Genomic DNA, 11705 nt, shown 5'->3' with positions numbered 1-11705 from the left:
AATACGTATAACAAAATAAAAGATTAACACTTTCGTCTCGTTTATTTAACAGAAAATAAATATTTTTAACGACTAAAAACTCACAAAATGATGATTGGTGATGATTTGGTACTATAAGGTGAATTATTGTCTATGAAAAGTTTTACTTAATTATTAAATATTTAAGATTTTTTCAGCATAGTTTTAAAAAGTTCTCATCAGGAAATAGGTCTTGTAAACGAAAACTTACAATTTTGTATAGGCAACTTAAAGGGCTTTGTGAAACTAATCGGAAGCACTTACATAGATTATTTTAATAGGATTAACTGTCAAAACTGACATTATTGTATTACCGTTTACATGACGGAACAATCAAAATATTCATGCTAAACTTACTTTCCTCACAGAGTAAAGACTTGTACGGATAAGAAGTGAACGAGACAATACAGTATAAGATTTTAGAGTATGATTCGTAATAACGAATGATGTCAACTTACAATCTAGACCAAAAAATCCAAGCTATTCAATAAAAATTAATAACTACAATGTCGCTTAATACTGTAACAATACAACAAGACTGTATAATTTCAAAACATTACAAATATATGTGCGTTTATACTCTCGACAGTAAACATATCTTGTCAAAATGGAAAAAAATTGTTATAAAAAAATTAACTTCACAACCCTTCTAATTTTAATGAAATCATTAATTTATGTTATTCAGAAATATATATTACAATTGATGGAATTTGATAATGGAAGAGGGGTAGTACCATTAGTAGCAAATTTTATGTAAACAAGAATTTAAGAAAACACAAAGCATGTTGATTTTTAATGTTCGATAAATATTTTATGTCAAATTTCCTGGACCGATTTGCGGAAGCTAGAGAAATTAATACATTGGTTGTTAAGGTTTACGTAAAATCTGCTTTAAGTATAAAAATAAATATATCATTAGAATACTTCTCTAGTATAGCTTAAAAATTCCATCATGTATCCGACAGATGATGTATACATCTCCTTCACCTCAATACAATAGCAATGGAATAAGATTTAAAGCATATTTAAAAAAAATATTAATTTTCCAATACTTACATTTTATGTTAAATTATAATATAATAAGATACTAATGAACACTCACAAAGGAGTCCTAATAATTTTTCGTAGTATTTAAATTATGAACAATATCATTAATTTAAAACACGAAGTTTGTATCACCAAAGAGTTTCCATTACTATGCCACGAGGCATACAATTTCTTGTCTGTGCGGAAAGAGAACCGTCGGGGACTTCAGATCATTGCAATACCTTCTTTCTTATGTTGACGAATCTGTTAAGTCGTTACAGTTATACAGAAGTTAATGTCAAAATATATAATTGTTGTAAATTAGATCTCGGCCATGATAGTTCTCATTCCGCACAGACTACGAGGCGCGTCATTTCTATAGTCTTTATTTCTATACGCTAAAGCGTATTTTGGGGCCCTTAATACGTGTAAAATTCAATGACAGACTAGGTAATTAAACACACTCGTATTTAAATAGCAACATAATACACCTTTTGAAGCTAAATTAAAAATTTGTACCATGAGGTGTTAGAAAAACACTTCTAAAAAGGCACTAAAAGTCTTAAGTACATTGTACAATTAAGAAAATATAAATACATAATAACTATTTGATAAAATTTTACTAATGAACACAAAATTACTATGATATGGAAGATCATATATTTTTACCCCATTTCTCCCAATATTCGTCCGTTTGCATTTCCATTATTCTAGAGAGACATCTATCACAAGCGAACATTTCTTCTTCACCTGTGAAAATGGCCGCTCGGGAATTTTCCTACAAAAAGTTCAAATATTTAATTCCAAGAACATTTTATATGCACATATACACACATCGCAATTTATATCTGACCGTTTTGTGTCACATGACTGACATATAAAACTCAATATTTTATAAATAGATTTCTTGGTAAATGAACGATTATTTTACTCTATAACGCCATGTTTTATACATGCCATGCCCTAATTCAGCCAATTAGGTATGTGTTTAAAAAAGTAATATATAACGGTGAATAAACTTACCGAATCCTTTGAAATACTCAAATCATCCATTAGAGCTCTATCAGCATCGCCATACCCATCTTTTGTATCCTCTAAATTAAATAAGTTTTTTGGTTCACAGTCAGCAGCTATGACAACCTGTAAAAGTATACAGAATGAAAAAAAAATCCTTCCACAACTGTTGGAATAATGGACTTCCTCCCACTGAATGTGTGAATTCAATAAATCTCAGTGTTAAAGAAATATAAATTGCACACATTGTAACGTGTATCTACTTATAATGAAAACCCGAATTTTTATTCTAACTAAGATAAAATGTATTAATAGCTAATAGTTCTTATTAGTAAGGCAACATTTAATCAGATTTAAAGTTCAGACTCTTAAAACTCTTACCCGCACTTTGTTGTCGTAAAATGTGTCAATCAATGTTATAAATCTTCTAATCTGTGACCTATGTTTGACAATTGACAGTTGAGGCAATTCTCTTATGAACACAGTGTGAAATGTTTTAGATAATATGAGGTAATCACTGGCACCAAGGGGCTGTAACAAATATTTTTATCTTTTATCTTTATTGTGAATATTATATAACAATCAACTTTATCGCTGTTTCCACCTAATTAATATTTGCTTACCAAAATACAAATAATTATTCATAAACTTTACTTTTTGCTCATTCTTACACTTAATCCAAGGTGTTAACTTCTTGAAGTTTAACAGACAATACACAAGAATTTCAAGGAAGGAAATCATGCTTCACAAATTTTACATCAAATAATACCACACACAAGCGAACTTAAGAAACATTACTTAACTAAATATGTTGTAATTAAACTTACTCTGTCACACAATTCTTCAAATGTTGAATCTAAGACACGCCCACAACTCTTCGCAAATTTAACATTTCTTCCTAATATATTAATTACTCTTACTCTTACTGTATCATTTTCTTTTGATATCAGAAATTTAAAAAGATTATCAACACCATTGTTTCCTGGTGTTAACTCATTGTTTCTAAAAGGACAAGAGGGATATTATTTGAAGTTTCAGAAGTAAGTAGGATTATTGTGATTCATTCTTTTGTGATTTCATTTCTAAAATGTATTGTAAGTATTATAGTTTTGATAAATATTCAACCCAAGTCTTCTTAGTCTGACATGCTGTGTGAGAAACCAATAAGTTTACACACTTAAATCAAGTCCTAATGGAAAGTTCTTTTTATTTTTTTCTTTATATCATAGAATGTAAAAACTAAAAATGTCTTTAACTTACATGAAATACTTTCCAAATTTGCCACCACTTCCTTGCAACCTGTAGTCAATTCCAGAATCAAGTTGTACAACATTACAATGCGCTTTTAATATAGGTATAAATGGCAGGAAATTAGCTCTTTGTAATCCATTCTTATATAGGTCATCAGGTTGCCGATTACTTGTTGCAATGACAACACAACCATTATCAAATAATTGTGTAAAGAGTCGTTTTAATATCATTGCATCACCAATATCAGTCACCTGTAAAATATTTCAGTATTTAAAACAATGACATTTGTTGAAGTTAAGTCAAGTATGAAAATATACTATATAAATAAATCACAAGCCCAAATTGTCGAATAGATTAAGGGGGGCTTACCAACTGGTTAAGAAAGTAATAATTGTACTTTAGGTAAAAAATTGATTAGATACTTACTTGGAATTCATCAAAACAAATTAGCCATGATTCTTGGGTTATATCTGCTGCCACAGGTGGTATGGGATCAAATGGTTTTGATCCTTCATCTTTAAAAGAACTTGCTCCTTTTCCAGATTTGATTTTAAGTTCATGGATCCTTGAATGGATATTTAACATAAATGAGTTAAAATGTACTCTTAACTTTTCTTTGATCTAAAATTATTACAGTTATCAAATATTTAAAATGATAATTAATAATTTAGTTACCAGTGAAATTATCTTACCGGGGCTGTCTCATAGAACAAATCCATTAACATGGTTTTTCCACCTCCAACACTTCCATATATGTACAACCCTTGTGGCGCTAATATTTTTGGCGGTTCGCTTCTCTTAAAAAACGAAAATATAGGATTACGTTTGGCGGCTGTTGCTGGGCGCTTAAAATTGACAACTTCTTGATATACGTATTCTAACTGTTTGACAACATCTTCTTGGTGAGTGTCTCTACTAAGCAAACCCTCTGATATTTTTTTTGAATACAAATCCAATGGACCAATTCTTTTCTCTTGTGCTTGTAAAGATAAGAATTTTACACATTGATCACACCGTCTCCAAGGATACCTAATTATTAAAGTGTTTTGGAGCATTGTACGTACACTTGTAGTTTTATAAAACATAACTAAATTTATTAAAAGAATTTCAAAAATTCATTTTCGTTATTATGTAATATTAAAAACATCATTTTTATCATATGGATAATTTTCAATAATTTATTAGTTTTTTCTACTGCCAAGTGTCAACTGCCAATAAATACATGACTCCCACTCCTGTTTGTCATACAATTGACAGAGCTATTTTTTTTTGCTGACCACAGACGAAACTTCGATTCTTGTTAGAGGAAGAAATCATTCTAAGGTATCGAAGATACCGAAAACATTTGCATTTTTTACTGGATTTCTTATAGAAAGATTTTCAATTCGTTGCGGTTTTTTATGGATGATTATTATCCCTGGGTAAGTGTATTATTACATGTAATATCTAAAATCCATAGCGCTGAGGACATAAACTTATACGAAGACTGTTAAAACTAGAATCTCTGCGACTGTAATTTACCTTCGCTGATAAAGATTTTGTAGCCATTAGGGTCCTTGTATTTACTTGTATATATACCTTTGGAAGCATAGTGAAGGTGATTCATCATCACGATAAATATAATACCTATATATCCTTTATACTTCCAATACGTATATAGTACATTAATTTATTGACCAATGATTTGTTAAAAAAAACACACTGAAGCAAGTAATTTGCAATATTATTATTCTTAAGAAAAAAACTTTTTGAATGGATTAAAGCTATGTACTATTATTAAAAACTTATAATTATTTACATAATTCTAAATTTTAATGCATGCTTTGCATGCGTGGTCACGGTGACCATTCTTATTACTGTATTCTCGTAATAATACTCGCAGCTGGCATACAACAAACACGAAATAATTCATATGAAATATATACATTCTGATAAATTTGCTACTTGCGACTCAATATTATTTGACCGAATTCTGAACAAAAGTATTTTTCCTTTAGCTTCGGTCACTGAAAGATTTGGTCCCAAAAGGGTAAACTAATTTATGTAATGGCGCCAATGCCCGCGCAAATCAAAACGTATTGCAGATGTCAATGGACGGTCACCTTAATAATAACAAGGACTCTGACGCACCTTTATTAAAAATGAAGTTTAGGTAGTCTACAGAAGTATATGATAAAACATAAATCCTTTTCCATTATTTCAATCATGCCTTTGATCTGAACGAACTGAATAAATAAAAAATTTGTTGTTAAACATGCTACAGTAGAATTTCAATATTACATAAGATTTTCAAGCAGTCTCTGAAGATTTATCCAGACATGTTTTTTTGTAATTCAGAGCTAATAAAACCTTATTTACTACGAAGTTAAGACGTAGACAATGAATATTACAGACAGTTAACTGTAATTAACGTCATTCTCATTGGTCAAATTAATAACAAAAAATAAATGAAACGCTAGGCAAATTAACCGTTACACTCTATTACAATAAAATATTATTAAAACCTCCAAAATCCATTTGTATACTATCAAAGTAAAGATATCGAACAATGCACAATGGATACCGCTACAACAATGCGCGCTCCTTTTTGAATACTAAATTTTCCTCAACATAAAATAATTTGATTTATCTCCCTAATTTAGGCAGGCAAGCCTGTTAGCAAAGGCAATTTTATCCTAACAAATCTGATATGTTTACTTGTTATTCAGCCTTCACTATTTCTTAGTAAATATTCTTTCAAAGGCATCTTAAATTTCACATAAATCGCAATACACCGTAGTAGAGCACTTAAGTCATAGATTCGTCGATTAAAAATGTTCTCCTAAAGCTAAACAGGCGAACAATCATCTTGTTCAATTTCAGTAGGGGCTTAATAAATTCAACCTCATAATACCAACAGTTTATACAAATTATCCCACTTTGCAATAATAATAAGAATATCTGAGAAAGCAGGATGTGGTCAAATTGAAATCGACGTCAGTGCATTGTGGTAAGTGCATAATATATTGCAATCGGAGATAATTTTATCTTGTGTCAAATCGGCAGGGTTGAGGACATGAAAAGGAATTGCTAATCATTAAGCCAATTGGACGAGGGTTTGTTCGGTAATGAAATGATACAAATCATAATTGCGTAAAAAGCTGGAAGAGGTAAGGTATTATTATATTTTAATATATTTGATATATAATCTGTACATTTTTATTTTTTTAAGGGTGAGAATGCAATATTTTTTAATTGATTTTTTTCTTTTACTGGGGTCTTAAATTATATTATTATTATATAAAACTAGATTATTAGTATAAAGTAATCTCTTAGGGAAAAAATAAGACTTTTATTAATAAAAAATAAAAAAATACTTATAAAATTTTAGTGTAGCTAAAAAATTTAGTAATCTTCGCATACTATAGAATTTAAAAATGTTTTTTGTAAATACAATGTACAAAAATCTGCTCTATTAGCTTCTGTACTACGTGGACGTGCTTATAAAAAAGTTGCAAGGTTCACAAGCAAAATCAAGAAATTACTTTCATAATACTTATGCGTAAGACTATTCCGGACGGACAGTTAATTCATGGTGTCCTCTTTTTTTGTCTGTATCTCTTAACTCCTGGAAATCCGTCTCGACGTCGTAACTATGCTATTTACGGTACTTTAGTGTCTTGGTGTGACAAATAATGAATTTAACTAAGAACTGATTGAGATGTGTCCAACAATATGACGTTTCTAAACTTAATGGACCAATGATATCCTGTTGGCTTACGTAAGCGCTTCTTAATCCTTAATTCTACGTACAAATCGGGGCTTTGCTTAATATACAGTTGCTCATATGAAGTTGAACACCGTATAGTGACTGGCAATCGACTTAAAAATCGATGATTGAACTAGTTGATTATTAGTATTAGCTTTAAGGAAACCGACTGGTTTATAGGTTTGAACGCACGGTTTACAATCACACGCTTCACCACTCTTTATCTACACAATGTTATATAAAATTGTTAAACCCCCGACTCCAATATGAACTATATTCTTCTACACTAGTGAAGGTCGTGCCTGTCATGAAAAGCCCTAACCGATACGTCGACTGCCTCTACGCTACGCTACTCTATCCTCAGCTCTCAGGGCATTAGGGAAGTTGAGACCCAAAATTGTCTTAATTTAGCCAGACCAACGGCTAGGCGTTCGACCCCGATTTCTCCTGCCATCACTCATACCTTTACCAGTTTGTCGAGACTATCCGGTTCTCTCCTGGCAATATGGCCAAAGTAGCGGAGCACCCGTTTGTAAATGATAGTTGACAGTCTTGATGATGGATTTATTAGTTCTTTTTGCAGTGGTATAGCCAAAATTCTCTTCCAACACCACATCTCGAATTCCGTCTTTTCTTAGTCCGCTTCACGGATTAAACTATGTTAAATAGTTAAAATTGTTACTAATTTAAACGGAAAAAGCAAAAAGTATTCTTTGATGTGTCTTCATCATTGATGTATTGCAGAATATATAGCCAATACAATCCCAAGTTGGTCATAATTCATTGCTGGCGTATGTTCCATGTAATCGTTCAAAATATGGACGAATAGTGCAGTTATTGTAGCCAAAGTGACGGTTACCTTTGACGAACTGACCTACGGAACCTAAATTGCTCTTGAACTTGCTCACACAGTGGCCTCAATTGTCGTGTAATGTCGACTCGGTTAACAACCTCTGGTGCCAAGGTGCCTATTGCATTGACTAGCGCAACTGTTAAATTGATTCGGAGACATAATTGCATCTTGCAATTCATACAGCACGTGATTGATGCCTGCTTTCAGATCCAGTTGTCGCCCTGTATGCTCGGGGTTTTTTTTTTCAGCAAACTGATTTTTTTTAAATGCCGGTAACGCATCACGTATTTTTGTTCAGGCGAAAATATAAAAATAAAAAAAATCCATTTAAATAAATTAATTTAGTCTGTATGCCCTGTTGCCAATTAATTTTACTTTGATTTGAACTTGCGATTTCCTTGCTCAGTGTTCAACATCGTTAACAATAAAATCTTATCAGCATTAAGCGTGGGTTAATTATAATCATTAAAATAAAACTAAAAAGGCGAATTTATTACATGTATATAAATTTTTTATCAAAAAACACACAGTAGTACATAATAATTACAATTAAAAATAAATATATAGAAACACTAAAATAATTGTTGAATTATGGTCCAGTAGTACCTGTCCTGTATACATAAGAAAGAAACAATTTTTTTATAATAAGTACTTCATTTAAAAAATGTATACTTAAAATAGAAAGTGAAATCGCTTGCAAAAGGATTTCCTGTGTGGTAGCTAGTCTCATCCATTTGACACAACACTTACAATTTTATAATTAAACCTCTGTTGCACAAGAAGAATGCTTTCAGTTCCAGCAAGATGTTGCTTCTCTTAATGAGAAGTTTTGAGACAAGATCGGGGCTGCCACGTGCTGTTAGAACTACAAAGGCTGTTAATACTGTTAAGGCCAGAATTTGTCGAAAACCCATTAAGATCTTATCGTGAGAATTGAAGATTCTCGCTAGAACTCTGTCTTGTATTATAAAACAAGACCTGAAGCTCGGTGCTTGTCATCGATGTATAGCACATGCCCTTAATCAATCTTTACAATTAAAGAGAGTGAATCGATCAAAACGCCTTCTATCGCGATCCGTATGTGAAAAGCACCGAAATATCCTCTTGCCGATGAAAACCCACAAGAATGCATGCACTACAATATGCTGAATGATAAATTGTACGCTCACAGTTCTAATGAAGCTGCTCAAGTGATCCGAAAGGTACAACATGGTCAGCATCCAGCGTCAGTGATGGATTGGTGGAGTGTGTATTATCAAGGAGTCACAAAAGTACATTTTTGTAAAAAAGTAGTGAAAACTTCAGCCAAAGCGTATCAAGATACAGTCTTGAATCATGTTATGAAACCTCTCAGCAATACATTTTTTTTAAATATACTTTTCAGCGGGATTTTGCACCTGGTCCCAAGGCACATAAAAGCCAAGGGTTTCCATTTCGAATAGAATATTTTTTTATATCTTTGGTGGGACTTTAATAAATATGTAGGTACAAATGTTAATAATATTACATTACTTCATTTAATACAATGCATTTTCATTTGTGACAGAACTTATGGTTGGACTAGGAACATGGGTTTGCTTTTTCTATGATGTGGTGTGGTCGGTGTTGTTGTACGTGGTCAATTGCACGTACTAATAAGAATTCCAATTGCACAAATTGCTGACACACGATAGGTGCTGTCTGTTTGAAGTTTTGTTCCATTGTACTGTAATTTTGAAGTTGGGTAGCGGAATGGTTTCATATACGTACTTACATTTTGAATACATTTATATTGCTGGCCTCTGTGGTCACCGGTACAGTTCACCAGTTGCCAACATAAATCTTTAATTAGTGCCTGTGCACTCGAATGACCATGACCTAAGAGACTCTATTCCAAAGGAACAAAATGAAAGATGAACGAAAGACTTCGCTGAACGCTCTAAAGTACTCAAAACCTATGAAAATAAAAATGTTGAGTCACTGAGTTGATCACGGTTATGTTCGGTAGAGAATTTATTTAAATATGTAGTGCGTATTTGCTTCTCAAATTCTAAGGCCAAGACTACTGGATAAGTATTATTTTTCACTAATTTATTCTCTCTTTTCCGTTTTATTGGATTAATAGTTGCCTACCTATTTTCCATCTTTATTATTTTCTAATGAACCTATGAATTGTTGGCCCTTAGATTTCTGATATTTCATGGGCAATAGATAATTACCAATGTTAAATAAATTATCGTTCTTCTTTTATTTTGAATTTTCAACGGTGTGCCTTTACCAGTTACCTGAGCAAAAAAATTCAATTAGCAGTTTTGTTACATGTTTCTCTAAGTAATTCAACAATTATAGTTTTAATTCAGGTCGGTCTGAATTATCGTTAGGGTTATTTTTTGCAAAGTGAGGGTGGTCTCATGCGGGCTCAGCTGCAAAGATTCGCATGCTTTTCAATCACTTACGTAAGTAAAGGGCAATATTTAGGCTTTATGGCTTATAGGCGGATGTTATTTCTCTTCTTTGTACTTGTTTTCGCATTGTATGTATTAACAATAATACAATTAAATCTATATAAATTCTCTATTAGTTACTTTACACTGAATATACGGGGTATAGTTAAGGTATGATATATTTAAGGTAGTTATTGTGACAGTATGTCGAACATACGAAGGCCTGGCAGATGGACAAAAATATTCAGTGGTAACAAAAGCTAAAAATTGAATTGGCATGATATGCCAATTCAATTTGGGTCGAAAAAGGGAAAATGGGCGAAAGATGTCATAGGTGGCCCAGAGATGGGAGACGGAAAAGAGGCCGTCAAATAAAGAGATGGGCAAACGATCTGCCGGAAGGATCGAGAAGATCACCCCTTGTGCTGGAAGTTGCTTGTGTTGGACTTATGTTGGAAGATAACTTGAATCAACTGGCTGTTGATTAACCAGTATGTTATCACTTACGTTGAAATTAAGTAAATTGTATTTGCCAGTGAATATTATTATTGTTGTATTTATTATTATTGTGACATAAAGTACACCATATATTGACTTTATCTAAACCCAAGTGCATTTCCAAGGGCTATCTCATTAACATCAAAGATTAAATTCAATTAAACCTAAACTTAAATACTGGATGAAGTTTTAAAACTCCTACATATAATATGTCGGAACAGCTTTCGGACCTAATTATAACTCTTTTGCCGTGGGGCTTAAGTGCACCCGCTAATTGAAGAGGTAGTAGATAGACCGTTGAGTAGTGAGACCTAGAGCTGGTGCTTTTCTCGCTCAAAGAATAATTATTGCAATACAGCGAGGAAATGCTGCCAGCTTTAAAGGTACACTGCCACAGGGATGATATTTTTTAAATTTGTTTTAACTTTTTTTTTAAAAATGCTTAAATATTATTACTATGTTATTGTACTTATATATATTAATATGTACTTTATATTCGTGTGTTGGAAATGAATCGATTACAATATTTATTCAAAACATTAACTAAAATGAAAACAAATGTATAACAATCAAACATTACAGAATCAAATCATTTCATGTCACTGAAGTAATTATAAAACTGACACAGTGGGATCAAAGAACTCAGTCTAGACAGTTGTTCAAATTATACATACATATATCTCTATATGTATAATTTGAACAAATGTCCTTGGGTACAGTCGGTTAAATGAGTATTTTTGCAACTTTTTGCCTTTGACATCTTACACCATGACATCCTAGGTTGCGATAAGTCTTTCGAAATAATTTCGATGGTTCTAAACTTGTCTATGAAGAGAAATCGTTGCGATTCAACACTGAAATTGTCTGTGTTTGG

At 32.1% G+C, this 11705-nt stretch overlaps 1 protein-coding gene across 2 annotated transcripts; it reads right to left on the bottom strand.

Moving 5' to 3' along the window:
- Nucleotides 1–39: 39 nt before the first annotated feature.
- Nucleotides 40–4479, bottom strand: LOC123707438 (putative ATPase N2B). 2 transcript variants are annotated; one of them, XM_045657486.1, is made up of 7 exons: nucleotides 4002–4146; nucleotides 3736–3874; nucleotides 3319–3560; nucleotides 2886–3060; nucleotides 2440–2589; nucleotides 2068–2184; nucleotides 40–1822 (listed from the first exon to the last, which is right to left on the bottom strand). In XM_045657486.1, the coding sequence occupies exons 1-7, from the start codon at nucleotides 4013–4015 to the stop codon at nucleotides 1700–1702; spliced, it is 960 nt and encodes a 319-aa protein (XP_045513442.1). In that variant the 5' UTR covers nucleotides 4016–4146; the 3' UTR covers nucleotides 40–1699. The 2 variants fall into 2 exon arrangements, with proteins under 2 accessions (XP_045513442.1, XP_045513441.1); XM_045657485.1 differs by having other exon boundaries at nucleotides 41–1822; nucleotides 3736–3930; nucleotides 4002–4479.
- Between the last annotated feature and the right edge of the window lie 7226 nt (nucleotides 4480–11705).

This window comes from Pieris brassicae, chromosome 3 (assembly GCF_905147105.1).
Source record: "Pieris brassicae chromosome 3, ilPieBrab1.1, whole genome shotgun sequence".
NCBI lineage: Eukaryota > Metazoa > Arthropoda > Insecta > Lepidoptera > Pieridae > Pieris > Pieris brassicae.
This window is presented reverse-complemented; position numbering and strand designations above follow the sequence as displayed.

Bases quoted from the DNA above. Each gene is read 5' to 3' on its own strand.
- LOC123707438 (XM_045657485.1), bottom strand. From the start codon at position 4,394: ATGTTTTATAAAACTACAAGTGTACGTACAATGCTCCAAAACACTTTA. The intron at 3,561-3,735 runs GTAAGTATCTAA...AATATTTTACAG, and splicing joins TTTGTTTTGATGAATTCCAA to GTGACTGATATTGGTGATGC. The intron at 1,823-2,067 runs GTAAGTTTATTC...AACTTTTTGTAG, and splicing joins TGAGTATTTCAAAGGATTCG to GAAAATTCCCGAGCGGCCAT.